At 41.3% G+C, this 24,589-nt stretch overlaps 1 protein-coding gene across 3 annotated transcripts in view; it reads right to left on the bottom strand.

The window, feature by feature from the left end:
* CD226 (CD226 molecule) overlaps positions 1-24,589 on the bottom strand; it is a 103,161-nt gene that overhangs the window by 24,687 nt on the left and 53,885 nt on the right. For all 3 annotated transcript variants that reach the window (XM_045377785.2, XM_005586480.5, XM_045377786.2), the window contains exon 4: positions 13,142-13,486. In XM_045377785.2, coding sequence (XP_045233720.2) covers positions 13,142-13,486 — 345 coding nt within the window. The remainder of the gene's footprint in view (positions 1-13,141; positions 13,487-24,589) is intronic.

Here is a 24,589-nt window from a genome sequence, read left to right as displayed (position 1 = left end):
CAAATGAGGCAGGTGATGCTTTGTAGTGAGTGAGGAGACCAAATTCAAACAAACGTACAAGACTATAATGGCACAAGGTAATTTAAAGTGGGGATGAACCATCTTGTTCCTCATTATAGCCCACCACATAGAGCAAAGTACAAGACTGGGTGCTCAGCGGACACCAGGACAGCCACACGATGGTTATATCTATTATCCTCTGTTTAGCAAGGCAAAGAAATATGCTATCCAGCTTCTAATTCTTTCCATCTAAAAATGATAATTTTAAAACTTGACACATAAAAGGAATAAGCGTTACTAAACTTAGAAGATTCATGTTTATAAAACATCTCATTACTTATTGCCCACAGAAATAAGGCCAATTGTGTATGTAAACTGTGTTTCAAATAAAACGAGTATGAGAATGCATATGTTCTTATAACAATATAATAGAAATATCATCTTAAAATGAGCCATCAAAATTAAAAGGCAACCAACATGCTATTTCGCGAATGTGTTCAGGCTGCCCCTCCCCAGGATCTGGGATTTGCTGGAAGGACACACAGCGCTCAGCCCGCAGCCACGCCCACAGCCCAGGTTTATGACAGCAGAAGGATCCGAAGCAAATCAGCAAAGGGATGAGCTGCCTGAGCAAAGTCAGAAGGACTGGCTGATATCCCCGAAGAAAGGCAGGTGTTTAGCATAAACCACATGGGTTGTATAAAGAGTTTAGACAGAATAAGCCACCCTATCAGTTAGAGAATGGTGGAAAGCCTCCAAAAATCCAAGTTCCCTCATGCCCACAGAGAGCCAACCTTTCAGGCCGGCCAAAGGACTGTAGTCCTAGGGCTGGATGACAGAGCAAGCCCCTGTCTCTAAAACAAAACAATACAAATGACCACATGGAGCCTTGTGGCATATCACCCTGATTCCTAGGCCTGGGGACGAGTCCCAGGAATCCATGTCTTTCAGCAAGCACACCGGATGACCCTGATGTCGGTGTTCCACAGAATGGCGTGGAGAAGCACCGCTCTACTCTAGGAAGCACCTTCCAGGGGAGCTCCGGCAGCTGAGCCCCAGCCTGCCTGTGCATTTCACCTCCCTCCTTTCTTAGGGTGTTGACTTTAGAAAACTTGTAATTGGCAGTTTTGTCTCTGTCTCTTTGAAAGACATGAACATCTTTTTAACAGCCAGATGAGTCTCTTGTAGCTTTTGATGGAGAAATGTCTTTCTCAAGGACCTGGGAGCCATCCCTTTGAAATGTAACCATCAAGGAATACAGCACCCTTACCTCCCCATCTCTGAGAGGGTAGAACACTGACTACCACAGGCACCTCACTCAAGGTGCAAAAGTACCTCCTGTCATAAAGATGTGAGAAGTTTGTTTTTCCTTTGGATAAAGCCAATTGTTAGCTAACACATACAGTCACCCCCAATTACCAGTTGAATCTAGGATGAAGCATGTGTGACAAATGTTTGACAAGCCTTCCTCCTCGAAGACTAGTTATCATTCATCTTTAGGGCATATGTGTAATGGGTTGTATCTACCTGGCTGTATGAGAGAGTGAGATTTCTTTGTCTTTGCAGTCTCTTAGGAGGTTGCCTGTAACGTGCATCACATTCTGATTTAGTGCTTATTCAATAACAAAATTAATTTGTTTTCTACCTTTGTGGAGCAGTTTTCTGGGTAGGGAGGAGATTTTGTTTCTAATTATATTTCTCCAGCACATTTTTATTATTACTGTTGTTTAATCAGGTATAACGCTACATTACAGTGTTACCATTATGCTTATCCTCAGGAAATAGGAAACCTTCCAAATGCTGTAGTGAAATCAAGATGAACAGCCTGGTGTCTGCAGGTTGCAACAAGACACACAATAGGCATACCATACCATTTAAATACATGATGCATTTAGTTGTACAATATAAACTACATCAACATGAGAGAACATATGTGTTCGGAACGTTTTAATATGGAAAAGAAACTTTTGTTTTCGGGGGGAAGATTTTAGAGGTGAAGCCCTCACTGTCGCTAAGGAAGGAGGGATTAGTATTCTGATTACTCCAGCTCTGGTTTCAAGAAGCCATTACGGTCTGAGTACAAGAGAAGAGAGCAGGATTTGAGAGGAAGAGAAGAAGAGAGAAGCCTCAGAAGGAGGAAGGAAGGGTGTGCTTGGGAACTTTTAGCAGATTCCTGGAAAGTTCAAGGGAGTGGGCTTTACCACACAGGAGGAGTCCAGTGGGTGGATGTGGTGAGACTGTGAGGACAGGTGCTTGGCAGTGGCCAGAAGCTGTGCCTGTGAGACCTGAGCCATCACCAGGTCTCCTTTGCCCAGAGGCTACTCCTAAAGTTCGCCTAATCTGTTCCTGGTGTGGATTTGACTTCACCAGCAATCAGCACCTCCGCTCCAGGCCGTCACACCTGCTACCTGATTGTGCCTGTCCCTCATGGCATTGTGTGAACAGCCTGCCTCACTGTGACTCCATGATGTGCACAAGCCCCTGGAAGGAAGACAGGAAGGTAGAGGAGAACTTCCCCCCATAGCACTGGAGTCAGCCAAAGGACCCTGAGCTGAAATAAAATAGTGGGAGACCACACATCCCCCTCCCACTTCTTTGCCTAAACTTGCTCTAGACGTTGGTTCAGCCTGAAACCTATCACTTGTATAAACGTCTTGAAGAAGGACGCTCTGCAGCTCCACTGTCACCAGCTTCTGCTGTGACGAGTCTCCTGATGAGAGTAGTTTTTCTCTTCCACTTTGAGCAGAAAAGTAGTGCTGGGGCCACGAATAGGAACTCTGAAGCCAGTCACCCTGGATCTGAATTCCTGCCCCTCTGCTTATTAGCGACCAAGCCTGAGATAAGTCTCGTCAACTCTCCACGCCTCGCTCTCCACAGACGTCAAATGTGGGCAGTCAGGCTGCTGTGACAAGTGAATCAGTAATTACGAGGAAATTCTCAGAACAGCCACTGGAACACATAGAGACATGGTATGTGTGTTTATCATATAGCGGCCAAGACAAAGCCCTGTGACATGTAATTTTTAGAACAGCTACCTATAACTTTTTCTTTGGGTCCTTAGAAAACTTCAAAATGTGACCAGGTGCGGTGGCTCACGTCTGCAATCCCAGCACTTTGGGAGGCTGAGGTGGGCGGATCACCTGAGGTCAGGAGTTCGAGACCAGCCTGACCAATGTGATGAAACTCCGTCTCTACTAAAAATACAAAAATTAGCTGGGCATGGTGGCAGGTGCCTATAATCCCAGCTGCTCGGCAGGCTGAGGCAGAAGAATCGCTTGAACCCGGGAGGAGAAGGTTGCAGTGAGCCAAGCTCATGCCGCCAGCCTGGGCAGCAGAGTGAGACCCTGTCTCAAAAAAATAAAAATAAAATAAAAATAATTTTTTAAAAAAAGGAAACTTGAAAATGCAAACTATATAGCATTTACAAAGACCTATATCTAAAGGTGATACCTTTTCAGAATACGAAATTCAGCAAGCCTTAGGCTGAATATTTACCTCCAAATAGTCTATTCAATTTTAAACCATTTTATGAAAAAAATTCACTAAGTGCTCTACAAAACATGAAAGCCTGTGCCTGGCTATAAGAAATAATAACTCTAGGAATAATTTCAAAATCTGCCGCTTTATGCTCTAGAGTTTAATTACCCATCTCATCTCTCTTTTTAAAAAAGAGCTAATAATTTAAAAAGGAATTACATTATTAGATTTCAAAACTGATACCTTTATTTGCTGGATCAGGAAGAGAAAATAGTCAATATAAAAGCAAAATGATTTGTTTGGATTAAAATATTTGGGATTTGGCATATGTGCATATGGTAAGTGTGGTTATAAAATTACCCATACAATCATGTGTATTTGTTGAGTGTTTACCATATGGCAGGCTGAAAAATAAACTTGTTACTCCTCCAAACAAATATTCATAGATATCTCAGTTCATACACCTATACACACATACATACACACACACAAAAATTAAAAGAGTGAATAATCAATGCTAATGCTCCCCATAAGATGTGAAAACCTGAAGATACAATGACATCAGGTACTTGGTGAGCCCATATTTTTATGTATACACTTCCTTCCATTGGGTTCATTTACACATTACATCCCACAGAAAATACCCCACCCTTTGTTTTTTTGTTTGTTTGTTTGTTTGTTTGTTTTGAGACGGAGTCTCGCTCTGTCGCCCAGGCTGGAGTGCAGTGGCCGGATCTCGGCTCACTGCAAGCTCCGCCTCCCGGGTTCACGCCATTCTCCGGCCTCAGCCTCCCAAGTAGCTGGGACTACAGGCGCCCGCCACCTCGCCCGGCTAGTTTTTTTTTTGTATTTCTTAGTAGAGACGGGGTTTCACCGTGTTATCCAGGATGGTCTCGATCTCCTGACCTCGTGATCCACCCGTCTCGGCCTCCCAAAGTGCTGGGATTACAGGCTTGAGCCACCGCGCCCGGCCACCCCACCCTTTGTTTATGAAATCTTCTCAACTCAACATCTACTTTTTATTTTGCCCGTGTCCATCATCATCACAATAAGGTTTTTTTTTTGTTTCACTCACTGTCCAACATAGCTAAGGCCATTTTCACTTTCCACCAATCCAACTGAGAGTATTAGCATTTCAACTTGATACTTGTGAAAGAATCTCTCCCTGAGAGTTAATTAATTAAACTGCCACTCGTATCTAAAGGATTGTGAACACCATGGCCTACCTTTGAGTTCTACCAAAGTTAAAAACATTGAATTAATCCTGGAAATGAATTTGAGAGTGCTCAATGAAGATTGCAAAATAATTATTTTATAAAAGTTGTACCAAAAAACTTATATTCCTCTGTTGAATAAATGCATTTTTAAAAGCCCTGAATCATTTTAGTATAAATAATAACTTAAAGATACAAATTGGGGTTCAAAGATATACCTCTACTTAGGACAGATCTGTGTTTATTCTTCATTTTCCGTCCTCTTAAACAACATAGTCCTCCACAAACCTAGTACATCGCCTTTGAATATTTATCAGGAGCCTTGTCAGTAATGTTTGAAATACTTCAGATGAAGTTCAAAGTGATCGACTGATTAATTGAGTTGTAATACTTAAATCAGAATTTCTATTAAGGATGAAATACTATTAATCTTATAAGAACTTTTTTTACATTTTAAGTAATTTTCTACTTGCCTTTGGAGAAATCTTTGCACGATCATTTATGTTCAGTTTTTAACAAGCCTCTAAGGGACAACCTCAAGCTGTTCACAATTCCCAGGTGGTTTTAGAATGTAAATTCCATATGTGACAATAAAGTATAAATGGTTATTTCACAGTCAGAGTCATTTGAAAGTCTCAAATAAACGTGGCCATGCATTGACTATTTTTTACCTTTTTTTTTTTTTTTTTTTTTTTGAGACAGGTCTGGCTCTGTTGCCCAGGCTGCAGTGCAATGGTGCAGTCATAGCTCACTATAGCCACTAATTCTTGAGCTCAAGGGATTCTACTGCCTCAGCCTCCCAAAGCACCATGTGTGAATTTTAAGTGGGAAGAAAATCAGTACATTTGTCTAAATTTGAATCTCTACTTGTAGTCTACATTCCCAGGTAGAGAAAAACTTTATAAAAAGAGTTGAAAATTCAATCCGAGGATAAAGGTCCACCTGTAGAACAGCAGTTCCTAGGATCAACTGCTTTTTTTTTTTTTTTTTTTTTTGAGACAGAGTCTCGCTCTGTCGCCCAGGCTAGAGTGCAGTGGCCGGATCTCAGCTCACTGCAAGCTCCGCCTCCCGGGTTCACGCCATTCTCCTGCCTCAGCCTCCCAAGTAGCTGGGACTACAGGCGCCCGCCACCTCGCCCGGCTAGTTTTTTGTATTTTTTAGTAGAGACGGGGTTTCACTGTGTTAGCCAGGATGGTCTCGATCTCCTGACCTCGTGATCCACCCGTCTCGGCCTCCCAAAGTGCTGGGATTACAGGCTTACAAACTTGCAGTTTATAGTGGCGTTCTGTTAGAACTTGCTTTATGTACATGAGGTAGCAATATACAGTCAACAATGTTCTTCATATAATAGCATGACCAAATAAATTCAGCGTGTGACCTTTCAGAGTTTCATTCCCTCTGACAATAACTTATCACTATTATTCAGTTCAATATCTTACTTATCTATACAAATATAGTATGTATCAAAAATGACTGCAGGCAAACATTCTAGGTTTTTGTGTGTTCAAAAAATGAATAGATTAATAGTAGGGCTTACAAAATAAATTAACTGACCGGTTTTATTTTTTTGAATGCAATATATCATTTAAAAAATGATCTGGGCAGAGGTAATGATAAAGTAAAGATGCAACGACATAATAGCCATGATTGAGTAATCAACTCACTTGTGATGCTGGAAACTATGTTTCATCTGGATACCCAGTTTCACTGAGAAAACTAAATTGGGCTGAAAATTGTGGTTGATCTGTTTCAGTAGAGGCTATTTTAGCTTGTGAGCAGTGACACGGTGCTCTGGGATTCTGGTCGTGTAGCTCCATGATATAAATTAACTGTCATGGACATTTTACTTTCCATGTAGGTAAAGATAATAAAAGGCTGAGGTTCACCACACAATGTCATGGAAAGGGACGTATCTGTCAGCCCAGTGCACACCAGCTCAGACAGTCCTCATGTCTACAAGCTTCATATCCATTCTAAATTCATAGGAGTGGGACAGAAGTTTCTGGATTAATGGAATCCTTAAAAAAAACAAAACAAAACAAAACAAAACTGTCTTGTCTACAACCTGAAACTCTTCTGGAATCCAAATGGACTGGGAGCAAACTGGTTGGTTTTTGACAGAAATAAAAGGCCAAGAAAATAAGCAAAATTTATTTCCTTTCTTCAATAATGTTATAATCCAACTCAGGGGCACAGAGTCTCAAAGTCAGCAACCTTCCCCAAGGCATCTACAGGCAAGATTTATAATCTGTGTAAATAAGATGTATCATCTACATAGGATGTATTTATGACTTACAGCACTCTATTCCCCCATCCTTCCTCCTTGTCAATCTTATACCTCACATCTTCCCAGAAGAAATATCTAGGAAGATTCTCTTAGCTTTGGCACTATGATTTCCTAGTGAATACTTTGTAATCTTAATTTACTAATCCCATTCTTCTATTCAGATGACCAGCAATTATGTGCCACTTATACTAAAAATTCAAAAGAAGAAAATGAAAGTTAAAAAAGTAAATAGCCCCATCTGAAAGTTAGATATGTAAACAAGAGTTCATGAAAGTTTTTTTCTCCAAACATTGCAGTTGATCTTTTGAAAGGTCAGTGTCTTTGATCAACAATCAGTAAACCTGAAAGGTTAAATGTTGAAGAAAAAAAATCTGGAAAGAGAAGAGGTAGAAAGCTTAAAATTAAAATGGACACAGACCCTACTAGAATGAATAGAAACATTAACATAATCAGTCAAGAACACTTACTGGGCATATTCTGAAAAGATGCCTTGACAACTTTAAGGATATGCCATAATCCTTAATCTCAATTAATTTCTGATAACAAGAGTTTGGAACATTACAGACAGATGCAGGCCAGGCATGGTAGTTCACACTACCAATCCCAGCACTTTAGGAGGCTGAGGCAGGGGGATTTCTTGAGCCCAAGACCATCCTTGAAACCCAAAAATACAAAATACCAAAAATACAAAAATTAGCCAGTCTCATAACCCAGTCTCAAAAAATAAATAGATAAATACCAATAGTAGCAGTTATTAAGCCACTTGAGGGTAGCAATTTTCAGACTACAAAAGTTTGAGAAATTCAAGATGCTTAATATTTCAATGACGGGGAAGCAGTTTGGTCTGATGTGGAAAAAACATAAAGACATTGAGACCTGGCTGAAACTCTATAGGAAAGAAAGTAAATGTGGTGGAAACTTCATCGGTCGGTTAGAAAAAGGAGAAAGTAGGAAAGTGTGAGTGTTTTGAGGCAGTGGAAAGCACAAACTGAGATTCAAATCATGCTGACAGAATCCCTCTCCCCTGTGCAGGACACCTTTGTGCCCAGCCTAGGTGGATCGGGGGCCCATGATCTATCACGGATGCCAGGACCGGGGTCTCCACAGATGAATTCTACCAAACTTTCTAAGAATTAATGCCAATCCTGGGTTTAGAAACAGTTCTACATTATCATGTGTAATCAATAAATGATTTCATTCTCTTAGAAAAAAAAAAAAAAAAGAGACAGTTCTAAACTCAATTTATGAGACCAGCATCACCCTAATACCAAAACCAGATAAAGACACCACAAAAAAAAATAAAAAATAAAATAAAAAACACCTACAGGCTGGCCTGGCATCCCTAATGAACACAGATGAAAAAATCCTCAACAAAATACTAGCAAACTCAATTCACCATCACATTAAATGGATTGTATATTCTAATCAAGTCCGATTTATCCTGGGATGCCAAGATGGTTCAACATATGTAAATCAATCAATGTAATACACCGCATTAACAAAATGATATAAAAAGGCCACATGATCATTACAATAGAGCATAGAAAGCATTTGACAAATTCAATATCTTTGTGTGATAAAAACTCTCAACAAATTAGGTACAGAAGGAATTTACCCCAACACAATAAAGGCCATCTGTGAAAAGCCCACAGCTAACATCATACTGAGTCATGTAAAACTGAGAACTTTTGCTCTAAGATCAGGAACAAGACCAAGGTGGCCACTTTCAACACCTCTGCTCAACATAATACAAGAAGTCTTCATCAGAGCCATTAAACAAGAAAAAGAAAACAAAGGCATTCAAATCAGAAAGGAAGAAGTAATATTATCTCTGTTTGCAGATGACATAATCTTACATGCATAAAACCCTAACAATGCCACAAAAAACCTAATAAATGAATTAAGAGGCAGGACACAAACTCAACATGTAAAAATCAGGGCCAGTTGCAGTGGCTGACGCCTGTAATCTCAGCACTTTGAGAGGCCGAGGTGGGTGGATCATGAGGTCAGGAGATCCAGACTATCCTGGCTAACATGGTGAAACCCTGTCTCTACTAAAAATACAAAAAATTAGCCGGGCGTGGTGGCAGGAGCCTGTAGCCCCAGCTACTCGGGAGGCTGAGGCAGGAGAATGGTGTGAACCTGAAAGGCAGAGCCCAGATCTCGGCAGTGAGCCGAGATCATGCCACTGCACTCCAGCCTGGGCGACAGAGCGAGACTCCATCTCAAAAAAAACAAAACAAAACAAATCAGTCAGGTTTCTGTACACATGTACACAAACAACAAACTGTCCAAAAAAGGAATTTTTAAAAAATCCCATTCCCAGTAACAATAAAAAGAATAAAGTACTTAGGAATAAACTTAACCAAAAATGTTAAAGACTTGCACACTGAAAATTATAAAGCAACTTATTCTTTCTTGATTATTGTGTTGCCATCTTTGCTCAAGAACTAATGGTGGCTTTGCTAGACAATTATATGAGATGAAGGTTTTCACTGTCATCACTTAATTTAGCCTACCTAGTTCTATATTAATATATAAATTACACTCTCCGTACCAACCTAGTCATTTGACTACAGTCTCCCATGCACCGTCTCCCCATTCCTCCTGCATATTTGGGGTTACTCTTCATAACCTGTTTCACCTTGTTCCTCAGCTCTAATCATCAATGCCTCATTTGAACCTTGATGGTCCCGCCTGACTGGTCTCATTGGTGGAAGACGACTGTACAAGGACATGAATAATTATACTTATCAATGGCAAACAGAAGTTTGTTCAATATTAGCCTCCTCCAGCAACTTTCTGCAAGAGCTGATTTTATTTCTTTTGTCTTCATTCTTTTTATAATCAATAAGGTCAGTTTAAACAATAGTAGTCTACACATCATTTAGCTAACATTAAAAGATTTGACAAATTATTTTAGTGGCACCTAAAATACTTCTCTTATGACAGATGAAAATCCAGAGGATATTAAGGGACAAAAATAACTGTAGTCACTGTCAATAAACATACATTCCCCTGCGCTCCCCCCGCCCCACTTTCCTTGCCCTTTGGTCCCTGCAAGTTTCAAATTCAGGAAAGTCAGTCTGGAACTATTTCATTCTACATTTCAGGTCATAAGTGCAAAGGACAAGAGAAACCTATTTCTTTTCATTCAGCAAAGAAAGTCGATGGTAAATTTGAGTTCAGTTCTTGCTTCTGCTATTTTCTCCTCTATTCAAAACCAATCAAGGCCTGGATACCTGACCTGCTGGTTGGCAGAGGTCCTCTGTTGAGTGAGCTGGTACTTGTCTGAAGATGAATGTAGGCAGGTAGGAGTCAGGGGAAGAGCCCCTCTCTGTGTGTTGTGTCTGTGAGGGTCTGTGTGTGTGTGTGTGTGTGTGTGTGTGTGTGTGTGTGTGTGTTGTGTGTGTATGAATATAAGAGTCCTAAAAATTTCTCTTTTAGATCCAATGCTATGTGCTATAAAAGAAGTTGTTGAGAACTAACAAAAGTATGTACAGCAATTTATAAAATCTGTGACAATCACCTTTCCCTTGGCAGTTGAAATAAATTAAATCTGTTCCACATCTTATATCTGTTTCTCTGCTTTAATCTCATTGATTTTTGACCAAAGAGCCTCAAGACTTGAAAGAATCAAATTGCACCAGAGAAAACACAAATGATCTGTTTTGCTTTGCATCTAAGTTTTTATATTCAATCTTTCACTTATAAAAATTGAAAAAAGGAATTAAACAGAAAAGTACAGTCAATGGCTGTCATCTTCTGTCAATGATAACTTTTGACTAATGGATACAAGGTCCAGTTGACATTCTTTCAATCTGTCAACTGAATGTCAAAAAGCCATTTGCAACTGTTCAAAACACATGGACACTAACAATACTGGCCATTACATTTAGTCATCTGCATTTCATTGGCAGATTTTGACACTGTTTATAATTTACATACAAAGAAATAGTTCTGTGCAAGAAACTTAGTCATCTTTGGACAGATGAATGACATTTTTTACTGATTAGTAGGAGTTAAATAACCATAGCTCCTAAAAATCTGTTACCTTCATTTTCTTTATAATTTGATGTTTACAATTACTTTTTCAGCATATAATGAACAAGATCTTATATGTGTTTGAAAATGATTCTTTATGACATTTTTCTGAATAAAACATTTTCTTGCCTTGGTCTCTAAAAAAAAGGGTCAGTCTCTGTTTTCACTGTTTCCTTTTCCTGAGAGTTTAAAAAAATACTTCCGTAATGCAAGGGGTTTTTAGGTAAGAAATATTTTTTGTCTGTGTCTGAAGGAACAGAGTCAACATTTAAAATGAGGAGTCTCTGCTAATTCTTCCTCCCCCAAATATTTCACCAACCACTCATCATTTTCATTACATTCTAAGTTCAATGTATGTCTCACCACAGTTCCTACCCCTTTTAAGAGGAACAAGGGAGGCTTGATGTGGTCCAGGGTGATTGTGTATGAAAAGACACTATCCCCTGAAAATGCTCTCTTTATTATACACAGAGCTATAGTGGAGGCTTCTGTTTATACGAAACCTTTTCTTCTTCATTTTCAGCACAGGAAGAAGTATCAGTTTACAATATGAGCAGAGTCTATAAAGGGACAGCCAAAGCCTGGCAAGCGTTGGCTCTGCAAGTCTAACATAAGTCAAAGGTAAATGAACTGGCTGAAAGCATGTGGAAGGGAGGAGGGAAGGGAGAAAAGAAAAGGGAAGGGGACAGAGTGAAGGAAGGAAGGAAGGGCAGGAAAGATGGAAGAGAGGGAGGGAGAAAGGGAGGAAACTGTAATACAGGCCTCTACACAGAACTCTGTAGGGACCTCTATATTTGTACTTCTGTAAATGAAAAAACAAAAAACACTTTTTCTCACAATCATACAAAGTGGATCTAGGTGTTGTGGGGGCCGGAATCTTACACAATTTAGGGCTTCATTGTGACAAAAGAGACAAATGCCTAATATACAAATAGTGCAGTGCCTTGGAAAGGGGCCTGCTCAGGTGGGTGGGTGGGTCGGTGGGAGGGAGGGAGGGAGGGGTGAGGAAGAGAGGGGGAGAGGAGGGGAGGGGAGAGGAGAGGAGGGGAGGGGAAGAGAGGAAGGGAGGGGAGGGAGGAAGGAAACGAAGAAGGGAGAACAAAGTAAAAGGTAAAAACAAATTATTTTCTCTTCCTTGTCCTGACAGGGAGGAAGCTGGCCCAGGGAAGAGCTGGGAGAGCCTGGGAGGGCCTTCCTCCCTCTCAACTGTAACACAGGCCTCTACACAGACCTCTATATGGGCCTTTCTGTATTAGCACTTCTGTAAGTGAAAGAAATTAGTTTTTCTCGTAGTCATGCAAAGTGGATCTAGGTGTTGCAGGTCCTGAAACACAATGCAGGGCTTCATTGTGACAAAAAAGACAAATGCCTACTATACAAATAGTGGGGTGCCTTGGAGGAGGCCTGCTCAGGTGGAAGCCCCAAAGGCCAATTTCACCAGCACAAAGATTATACTCAGTAATGGTCGCCAAATATCGAAGTCAGTAGTTCTTAGAGTGTGTTTGGGGGTCCCTGAGGATCCCTGTGTCCCTTTCAGGGATCTGCAACGTCAAACCTATTTTCCTAGTAATATTAAGAAGTAACATCAGTCTGTTTCCGCATCCACATCTGAAAAAAACTGAGAGAAAAAAAAGGCTCCAGTCTGGCAAACTGGCAACCGCATTCTTAAACGCCTGTTGAACTGCACTCAACGCAGCCCTGATTCAGCCATATCAACCCAGCACTGTCTTGTTATTGCTGGGGTACATGGGGATTCTAATACCTTATCACCACCATCAAAAATGTTCACGTAATTGGGAAGATAGGAGTTCTACAGCTGAAACATGAAGGTGGGCAATATCATATGTTTTTCAGCCCTTTGCCGATTTCTTTTTAAGTTTCAGGATGGTGACAGATAAGAACATTGGAAAGATTTTAACGCTGGATCTGAGACTGATGGATTCACAGGATAAATAAATACTAAATACTAGAATAATGGCCAGTTCACCTTATTCAGCCATTTAAAAAAATGTTGAATATGCACATTCAATGAACGTGTTTACCATAAATAAAAACAGACCAGCCCACAGTGCTGGCTTTTTCCATGTGTGGCACTGGAAGACGTCTGGGGCTTACTCACCCTCGGCTACGGTCAATCTCATCACGAAGGTTTCGTTTTCTCCTGCACTGGCCTGCAAGTGGCAGCGGTAAAGCCCCGAGTCTGAGGCCGTGACGTCGGGGACGACGATGAAGCTCCAGCTTCCGTGGCTGCAGTTGCTCACTATTTGTCGTGGGAACTTGGAGGTGAAATTTCTGCCGTGGACCAAGTCGCAGTAAGTTAAGAGGTCGATCTGATGGGGCTGGACCTTTTCCCACCTCACTTCCTGCACAGGCCACGTCATCTGAGGCTGACAGGTGAGTGTGATATTCTTTCCAGGTTCCGAGACAATGTGGCTATTTGGTGGCACAGCTGCCTCAAAACCATCTGAAAAGAAGAAGTAAATGATTAGATCCAGGTTGTCAAATTTTGGGACACCCAAACCTAATCATGAAAATGACTGGTGACGTTACCTAACACAGTTTCTTCCATTGTGAATGACCTATTTATACCACATTTTTATAAGAGAAAGCATTTTTTTTAAGTCCGGGAGATAAATAGAAAAGAGGATATGACTGTTCACACATAGCTCTGTAAGTGTTACTCAGTTACCCATATAGTGAGAAACATAGCCTAAACCCCTGGTGCTTTTCTTGGTACTGATCGTATCAAGAGGCTGAATTTGACAGAGAGACTGTTACGCAATAATGCTGGGCTGGCATCTCTGACACTGACCTAGAGTATCAAATGTTCAGGTTATAATCATTCTGGCTAAGATTTCGACAGTCATGAAAAAGATACCCAATCATTCTCACTGAATACACACATGATCTCGCTCTTCAGATATACAAGTTTGTCTTACATGTGGGTAGAGTAGGGCCCCACATGTGGTATCAATTCTTGATACCATGAAAGTCCCTCAGTATTCTCCCACCTTCCTGACACCATTTCTGGAACTCCTAGCACAAAGTACTCAGTAATTGTCACCAATTATCTAAGTCAGTTGTCCTGAGAGTGTGTTTGGGGGCCCTCGGCATCTCTGTGGCCCTTTAGGGGATACACAAGGTCTAATCTATTTTCCTAGTGATATCTAAGATGAAATTTCCCCTCTTCATTCCAGTTCTATCACAAGTATACAGTAGATATTTCCAGAAGCTCCGCCAGCTAGTGGTATGTGTGCTTGAAATGTCTTAAATTTTGTTCAAGATTAATTTCTAATACAGTAAACATGACAGATATGACCTATGTAAACAAACACTCCCTGAGGGCCTTCAATAATTTTTAAAAGAGCATAAAGGGGTCTTGAGACCACAAAGTTTGGGAACGTGATCTAAAGAATAAACTGCGGTAATTATTTCTCAAAATGTAAGACAACCCAGCAAGGTAACAAGCGGATCTATTTATTAGCGATAAACACCTTCTTTCATCTGATAGCATCACTAATGCCAACAAATTCTGACCTGCTGTTTCAGTACAGAGGGAGGCCTGGGCAGTAATGATGTCACGGTGCTCTCTGGCACTAAGGGAGAAATGTAAAAAGTGGAAAGTTATCTGTCACTTCAACAACGTGACAGTTTCACTCAGGGCTGGTCCAGGCGCCATTGTCTTGGCATACAAACAAAAGAATAAAGAAATAGAGAAAGAGAGAAAGGAATGAGGGAAGGAGAAAAAAAGAGAGAAAAAGCAAAAAGGAGGGAGGAAGAAAAAAGAAAGGAAGGAAATGAAACAGAATAAAAAAAGAGCTGTCACATTTCAAAAGAGAGAATGAAAGCAAGTCTAAAGTGCAGTCAGACTTGCTGTCTATTGAACTAGAATATCATGTTCACCTACGATAGTTCAGCTGCACCAAAAAGTAGCTTCTCATCTTCAGCATGAGGTTCCATGTGTCAAAATGTTGTAAAGAGAAAACCACAGCACTCCAGTTTTCTCCACTGTACACCCATTTACCAAAGGTAGCACTTTACCCACATAATATGCACCCGGAAAACAGTTCATCTCTAAGTAATAAAGCAACATAAGAAAAGGGGAAGAAAGAGAAGGAAAGGAAGAAAATTCATTAAGAAAAGGGAAAAAAAGAAATAAAAACTTAAGAAATAAAAGGAAAATTTTAAATTAAAACAGGGAAAGGAAGATGTGAGAAAAGAAAGAAATGAGTGACAACATAAAATCAGACACTAGCACACTATATGGAGAAATGAAGGAATATAAAAGAAATGAAAAAAAGAAGGAGAAATCAACTTTCACGTGAGCCCTTCTGGCCCCTGGGAAGTAAAAGGCAGTGTGGATGCGTGTCCTCAGTGCTCACACGCACACTGTTTTGTGTTTTTCTTCTTCTTCTCCTCTCTGGATGCCGCCCCGCCCAATCTCAGGAACTTCCTTTGTCTGCCTATCTAACCATAATCACGCTCTCAGGCCCCTGTGAACCTGCTGACTTGGGTTGAAACAGGGGTCTTCTCATAGCTGTATCTGCATTTTCACAAAGGACAATGCAGGAAGCAATGGGGAGAATTCTAGAGGGGATGCAGCTGTCTTTGGGGAGCAAAATGCAAGGAGGTTACAGCAGAGGCTCCATGTGAGGACCCAGACCTGCCTCTCAATAGACTCAGCCTAGAGCTGAAAGAAGCGGTTCCCAACCCTAGAGCCAGGTGGTTCAGAAGCTCAGAGTAGCCCCTGATTAACCTTCCTGACAAACAGAGTAATTGGTTGGTGTTAGATGAAAATCAAGACCTATATGAGGTCGGCCAAACCTGCCTTGCCTCAGATTTTGCTTGTGGCTTCTCAGACCACAGGCTCCTCCTACACAGCTCAGTGGAAGGCAGCTCAAACTGACCCTGAAAAGAACTGCCAGGAAGAGCCCACACAAGCAAGAGAACCCTGGGATCCTCATAAACTTGGAATTGGAAAGTGGATTCACGTAAAACAGAGACCAAGATGTCGTAGTTAATTGGGAAGAAAAAAGTTTGATTCCAATAAAAAAAATAAAACTAATGAAAACCAGTTTATACTTATATGTAGCTATGTATTCATACTTAGAGTAAACATTGAATAGACTGTGTTGTTTTTGCATGATTTTTGTTGCAGGATATCATGATGAAATATTCTCTATTTTCTATGTGGCTTCTCTGGCTTGACCACAAATCATCTTTGGAAATTATTTCAGTGCTTCATCACTTTTCCAACCACCGCTCATGCCCTGGGTACCCCAAACATTTCTGGGTACATCTTCACATCATGCCACTGCCCCTGCCCACCAGCACCTCCCTGGCTGCTGACCTGTCCTCCTCACCATCCTCACTGGTCAACAGCTCTGCGTGCAGTTTGAGCAGCTCTGCAAAATCCCTCACCAACGTCACAAAACCCTGAGTCTTTTACCATCAGCTTCATAAACCCACGCCTTTGTAAAGCTAGACCTTTTTACACTACTCTGTACTTAGCACCTAGACCATGCTTGGCATAAAGTAGAGAAGTCAGTCAATCAATATTTTTTGCATAAAAAATTTGCCAACCTAAAGAATGGGAGGAAATATTTGCAAACTACACATCTGACAAAGGTCTAATATCCAGCATCTATAAGGAATTTAAACAAATTTACAAGAGGAAAACAACCCCATTAAAAAGTGGGTAAAGGACATGAACAGACACTTCTCAAAAGAAGACATATACGTGGCCAACAAGCATATGACAAAAAGCTCAATATCACTCATCATTAGAGAAAGGCAAACCAAAACCACAATGAGACACCATCTCATATCAGTCAGAATGGCTATTACTAAGAAGGCAAAAAATTACAGATGCTGGTGAGGTTGCAGAGAGGAGGGAACACTTACACACTGTTGGTGGGAGTGTAAATTAGTTCAACCATTGTGGAAAGCAGTATGGCAATTCCTCAAAGAGATAAAAGCAGAACTACCATTTGTCCCAGCAATCCCATTCCTGGGCATATACCCAGAGGAATATAAATCATCCCACTATAAAGACACATATGTATATGAATGTCCACTGCAGCACTAATCACAATAGCAAAGACTTGGAATCAACCTAAATGTCCATCAATGACAGATGGGATAAAGAAAATGTGTTATATATTCATCATGGAATACTATGCAGCCGTAAAAAAGAATGAGATATTATCTTTTGTGGGAACATGGATGCAGCTGGAGGCTGTTATCCTCAGCACACTAATGCAGGAACTGAAAATCAAATACCACATGTTTTCACTTTTAAATGGGAGCTAAATGGTAAGAACTTATTAACATAAAGAAGGAAACAACCGACACTGGGATCTACTTGGGAGTGAAGGGTGGTAGGAGGGAGAGAAGCAAAAAGGTAACTATTGGGTACTAGGCTGAATACCTGGGTGATGCAATAATGTGTACAATGAACCCCTGTGACACGTATTTACCCATGCAACAAACCTTCACATGTACCCACAAATCTAAAAAGTTTTTTAAAATTTTTTAATAAAATAAAACTATTTTTGACTTTAAACACTTGAAAAAACTAATTTGCAATTCACTTTGCACTCAATGTGCAATGTATTTTTATTGATTTTGGGGGAGATTTATGTCTATAATAACCCTAATATTAAGAAACATATTTAAAATAGTATTAATCATGCCTAAACGAATTGATAGGTGTAGGCAACAATCCTCAGTGTCTGCAAATTCACAAATGCCATTTATGTTTCCACAATACCACCTTGGAAGTCGTAGCCTTGTCAAAATAATCAAACCTGATGCTAGTCAAGCCTCCAAATCTAACCACCAACTTACAGAACTACAAAGAGCAGAGAAACGTGTTAAATGCCACCATAGGAAAGCAGCCCATGGGAATATGAAAAACTCAAGGTGACAACAACAACAAAAATATGAAAGGTGGAGAGGAAGAAACCTACAGGTTAAAAGGGAGGTAAGAGACATATTACACAGTAACAATGTATGGAACTTGAAAAGGAAAAATTCATAGAACTGGAGAAATGCAAAGTAAACATTCAATAATTTTAAGAAATTATTGCTGTTTTGTGAGGTGTGAAGATAATGATGGTATCATGTTTATGTTAAAAAGAAGACTCATCTTTTGAGATTCAGGCTAAAGTATTTATAGACGAGATGAGTTAACAGCTGGAATTTGCTTCAAATTAATCAAGGGAAAGAGAGTGTGAGAAATAGAGAACAATAACACTGACCCAAACTTGATAGTCGGTAAAGCTGTATAGTGGTCACATGGGAACTGATTATACTATTCTTTCTATTTTTGTATATGTTTGAAACTTCCATTAAAAAAGCTCTAAAAGTATTTGTTTGTACAAGATTTGAGAAGCAAGAGAACGAACCTAAACTAAAGTCCCTGCTTGTGAAATGTACTTCACACACCAAATCGCTAATCCTAACAATAATATTCAATCAGTATTCATGTGCCTGTTTCACAGTTGAAAAATATATATATATTGAAGTAGCTTTCCCAAAGAGCTGAGCGGGCAAAGAGCACCATCAGAAATGTAACAAACTAATTCGATTTTAAAGCTCATACATTTTTCACGCCAGACCACCACAAACTCTAAACTCTCTCCTGTATCTTTAACCTCCAACTCTAAACGGACTCCTCTCTCTCACACCTCTAAACAGGATTTTCTCCCACTCCTGAAAACCAACTTTGGACCTTTTGGTGCCATCCAGTCCTTGTTTCTTCTTCCCTATTCATTCAAGATTCCAGGAGTGGGTTCCCATCCTGCTCAGCCTCCTCCTTTCCGACGTGTGCTTCGACACAACCAAGCATCCATTTCCACTCTTCTACCAAGACTGCAAATGTCATCAGTGTTCTTGACCTGAATGCTGGATGTCCAGCCCTCCTGGAAATACTCTACTCCTTGGCTTCTGTGACATTGCACTTGCCTGCTTCTCCTCTCTCCTTTCTGATCTCCCTCCACTATCTCCTTCATGCTTTCTCTTCTTCTGCTTGTCCTTAAAAAAAAAATGTGCGTTGTGCCCCCAGGAGTCCACTACCCTTCCCTGTCTACTCCCCATCGCTGAGTGAGCCTATCTACTCTCCTTGTTCAACCATCTCTTAGGTTGAGATCAAGTGCAAGTCAATAGTGCCTGCTCAGTCAGACCTCTCCCCAGGGTTTCTAGAGCACGAGACAATAACTTGTTCTTACGATGCTTCAAATAGACTAAAAATGAAACATCCCAGCATTGCCCTAAGCCATCTGCAGGAGCACTATTATTACACCAGCTAATTAGAAATGATGATAGTAGTAGCTCCAGTAGCTTCACGTATTCCCAACTGTGCCTAGACTATGAATATGCTCAATCAAGAACTTTTCTACAAACTCTTAATAGTCACCCAAATAAATGCAAAATGAAATGTTGACTGCATGATGACTAAGGAGGTCTCCTAAAGTGCCTGAGATACAGCTCTCAAAAATAAGCAAGCAAAAGAAATAGAAACACAAATTCCCAGTTACAAGCAAGCAACGACGTCCAGAAAGTGGAAAAATGGCACTTGTGAAGCTCACAGGGCATGCAGTGTGGGAGGACGTACTGAGGACAGGAGAAACACAGGCACAAAAGGCAGAATTTCCCAAGGACACCTTTGCCTCCCTCATAGTTCTGGCTGCGACAGCTAAAACATGAAAAAGACAGTCGCGGTGGACACTGAACTGAGCCGTCAGGCAGCTTGGGGCAGAATGGAAAGAGAAGCCTCTTACCCAGAACGCACCAGCATTCACAGAAAGAGGCGCCATGCACGCTCCCGCCTACACTGTGGCCCCCCTGTGTGCATTCATTTCAAACGTAGACAGCAATGACAGTATTGGACGGCATTTCTCTAACAAGCTGCAATGTTCCCAGATGGCCAAGTTCGGGGATGTTATGGGTGGAATGGTGTCCCCCAGAATTCCTATGGTGAAGTTCTACCCTCCGGTACCTTACAACCTGATCTGAGAGGTCACAACCGGATCTGAAATAGGGCTGTTGCAGATGCAGTTAGTTGACATGAAGTTGTCCTGGAATAGGGTGGCCTCTAATCCAGTATAACCGTGTCCTTATAAAAAGGGGAAATTCTGACACAGGGATGAATACAAGCAGAACGCCACGTGAAGATGAAGGCACAGACTGAGTTGATGCTTCCACGGGCCAAGGCAGGCCAAAAATTGCCAGAAACTGCCAGAAGTTAGGCGAGACCGCTCCTTGCAACCCCCAGAGGGAACCAACCCTGCTGACACCTTCACTTCGGACTTCAAACTGCAAGACAACACATTTCTGTTAAGTCACCCAGCTTTTGGTATCGCGTGCCAGCAGCTCTAGGACACTAATGTGGAGTAAGGACCATCAGGACGACATCTTGGGTACAGTCTGGGCCTCACCAGCGCCCATCAGAAGCAGCAAGTCCACCCAGTTCGGGAAATCTGCCATCTTCGCAACACCACTTCCCACGCATTGCCATTTTCTGTCTTTCAACTAAAGTGCAGATAAAAGGGAAGGGACCAAACAAGATAAAAAATAAGCTAAAAGATTGCTTAACCAAAAGGTACAGATAAAGTGGGAAGAACGAGTTACAATAAAGAGATAAAAACTCAACCCGACAAAGCCATCGCGAAGGAAAGCCAGGCAAGGCCATTTGTTGAAATAAAAAAAATAAAGGGACTAGATTCAGGCTGCATGTCCCGCATGGCAAATCAGGATTCAGTCCAGAAAATCCATATTAAGAGAAGATTTGCAGTATGTCCAAAAAGCGATTTCCTTGTCTCAGCACTGAGCAGCAAAGGACTCGCAATGCAAGCCCCGGCAGGTTTGTGATTCAAATTACCCAGGAGTCAAAGCAGCTGCTGAGGCCACCAGCCTCCCCAGCTTCCGAGTCCAGGCTGCCTCCAGGGGCAGCTTCAAGGAGCTCCAGCAACTTGAGATTGGCTACCTGAAAGGTAACCATGGTGTAATGTTTGTTCAGGTTCTAATTGTTAAAAAATACTTTCAATCTCTCCACCATGGTACAATGAGAACAATGCTTTTTATTCTAGTCGGTATCATAAAGTTTGCTGAAGCACGTCGAAAAGTCAAACTTTTGAGCCATTCTGTAGTTTCTCTCAACCAGAAAAATTACTGACTAATGGGATATAAACAACAACAACAAAAATTGATAATACAGCCCAAGAGCATTGGCCCCTCAGGTTAGACAATTTAATGTAGACCTTCTGCATGGCAGGGTTTTAACAGAAAAAGATATCAAGAGATGAACACTATCTCTAATGATTCTCTACTAGCGCATGGATTGTTAGTGATGGTCCCTAGAGACTACATTAAGCATTGTGTCCCATAGAGTTACAAATATTTTCAGTATATTTTAAAAGTAAAATAATAAGCCTTGAACGAGTCCTTACTAAGTGCCAGCATTAAATGCATTACATAAACTAGCGCATTTAGTCCCCACGGATAAGTCACCCAGCTGCGAATGGCAGGACACTCCCAACCAGGCAGGGGGTCTAGCGAGCTACTCTCAAACCCGCCCTGAGAAGGGACTCCAGTGACAGCCAGTTTTCTTCTCCACCCTGCAATGCGGCAGGGTCTCAGAGACACAATCAGCTCCAAGGACGCCTCTGCTCCTAGATAGCTTGTTTTCGGATGCCTTAACTCTTATAATTAGAAATCAATTTCTGTACTTGTCCTTGTTAAAATGCATATAACGTTTTCAATTCCTGGCAGGCACCAGCACATTAGCGTGAAATTGTCCATTAGATTGTTTTCCAAGTAGAAAGCAAGGAAGATGTTTCCCACAGGAGGGTGGCCAGCAGTAGACCTGCTGTGGCAAAGGAGAGAGAGGAAAGCCCAGAACTAGCGTTGTCCCTGCCCAGGTGAGTGCACCGCGGGGCAGAGGGCAGACAAGGAGAGTGAGTGGAAGTGCCGGATTGGTGGAAGACTCGCGCAGCAAGATGGATCGCAAACCAGAGGCGGTGAAATTTTGCCTCATTTACTTTTCCTTCCTTTATTCGTTCGACATTCATTTCTTCATCCACAAGGATTACTGGGTATAAATGAAACACAGACTGGGTTAGGGGAGAGACACACAAGCAGGTAATTGCCATGAAAAGATGACAAGTCCTCCAAAGAACAAAATGATGAAAACACAAACAGAGCCTTTAGAAATTCCCCACTGAGGCCCTGATGGCAGCTGCAGAGACCAAAAGAGATGGAGCTGTGAGTTTCAGAAGCAGCTATTGCCCGATGGTGCTCACAAGGTCTGTCAAAGATTCTCTCACCAAACACAAGGGTATTTGCCAGAAGAAAATCTATTTAGGACTCCAAACTTAAGCGGTTCAATTGCATAAGCTTGATGCCTTTAGAGCATCTACTCCAGGTTCAATTTCCTTGCTCTTCTCACATTTTCTGACCATGTCACTATTTATTTGAGTATCTACTTCATTACATTTCTTTGGTATTTCCAGATGGCTTTGTGGAGAACAAATAAGTAGCATTTGTGATGCATGACATGAAAAATGACTAAGAACCCATTGATATAATGTTAGAAATGGGAAACCAAGAAACAGTACATGCACATCCTCACAATGTACTCTGCACATACTACATACACCTAAATGTGAACTTACATATTTTGACTTCCATTGAAAAAAAAAGTAATAAAATTAAGTTAATGACAAAACTAAGTTTTAAAACACACTGCTCAGAAGATCAGAGATTCACCATTGCTAACAGTGTGAGTCCTATCCAATTAAAATTGCTCTGAAAATTGGAAGATAATTTCTGCAAATATCTGCAGGCATAAGACAGGACCTATGAAATAGAAGACATTTTCTGTAGGGAAAGGGGAACACAAGGTCCTCTGGTCTTGCTCAGCACTGCAAAAATCTCCAGTCAGGAAGAGCAACAGGACTTAACGAAAAACAAGCTAAAAATTCACCCTTCCAGCTCTCTCCTGATAATTTGAATATGAGCCCTATTTTGCCTAGCAAAATATTTCATGCTATAACTGGCCGCAGTCAAGAAAGATGAGGATTTCTTGGAGGACTTCAAGTTTCAGACAATATGCATGCTTGTTGTAAGGGAAAATGGCAAATGACGAATGGGAATCGAAAGATGAGATCCTTGCTTGGGTTTCTCTAAGCAGTAAGTTCCCAACATCCTGCCACACAGGAAACCCCATAAAACTGGAGCAGGGGCCGGGCTTGACTTGGACAGTGAGCAGATCCTCTCAAGCTCCACAGACATCCCCCGGGACCTTTTTGCCTTCTTGAAGCACCCCAGCTTCTGTGCTCTCTTCTCCCCTAACAGCCAGCACCTGCCCCTCTAGGTTGGAGCACTGCCCAGGGCAGCTGGAGCCTGCCTTGCCTGAGAATGCACACACTGATCAAGGGAAGCCGATCCAGTGACTGATCCTGGTAGAATCTGCTTTTCCCGACCAGGCAGCTTCCCTAGACTTCACTGGATCCTGTGCCCTTGCTGGATCTCTCCTTCCCTTTCCAATCCAGATTCCTTGATGGGTTTCCCTGGGAATACTTCCTAATGGGTCCTTTCCACATTTATCCTCTTCTCAGGGACTGCTTCTGGTGAATGTAATCTAAGGTAGCCACAATTGTAGAACTTTACCAAATCATACTTGGAGCCTAGAATCTAAATTTCCATCAATGTGCCTGGAGCCAGATTCCTAAATGCCTTTTTTTTTTTTTTTTTTTTTTTTCCAGATGGAGGCTCACTCTGTTGCCCAGGCTAGAGTGCAGTGGTGGAATCTCGACTCGGCACCTCCTGGGTTCAAGCAATTCTTCTGCCTCAGCCTCCTGAGTAGCTGGGATTACAGGCATGCACCACCATGCCCAGCTAAATTTTTTTGTATTTTTAGTAGAGACAGGGTTTCGCCATGTTGGCCAGGCTGGTCTCAAACACCTGGTGATTGATCTGCCCACCTCAGCCTCCCAAAGTGCTGGGATTACAGGTGTGAGCCACCGTGCCTGGCCCTCAAATGTCTTCTTGATAATACGGCTTGAGTCAATGAAAATCTCTCTCATAGAAGCAGAGGGTAGAATGGTGCTTACAGTGGCTGGGGATTGGGGGAATTAGTACATAATGGTTAAGAAGGTACAAAACCTCAGTCAGACAGAAGACATAGGATTCTTCCTTTTTTTGAGCTCTGTCACACAGCTTGATGAATATAAATAATAGAGTATTGCCCATTTCAAAATTTCTACAGAGTGAATTTCAAATATTCTCACCATACAAAAATTAAGTATTTGAGAGGATGGATATATGAACTAGCTTGATTTAATTATTACACATTATGAGTTATAACCTCAGTTTATACCCTATACATTTATAGAATTATAAATTGTCAATTTACAAATTAAAAATTAATAGCAAAACAAAAACGACTCTGTCTTTGACTCTGTTTGGCTCTATCACTCTCTCAAGTCCCAGCTTGACCTACCTGTCTCCCAGGACTTACCCAGAGTAATCTCCCAGCCACTGAATCCTACGGCTCTCTCTTTCC

The sequence above is a fragment of the Macaca fascicularis genome, chromosome 18 (assembly GCF_037993035.2).
Source record: "Macaca fascicularis isolate 582-1 chromosome 18, T2T-MFA8v1.1".
In the NCBI taxonomy this organism is placed as follows: Eukaryota; Metazoa; Chordata; class Mammalia; order Primates; family Cercopithecidae; genus Macaca; species Macaca fascicularis.
This window is presented reverse-complemented; position numbering and strand designations above follow the sequence as displayed.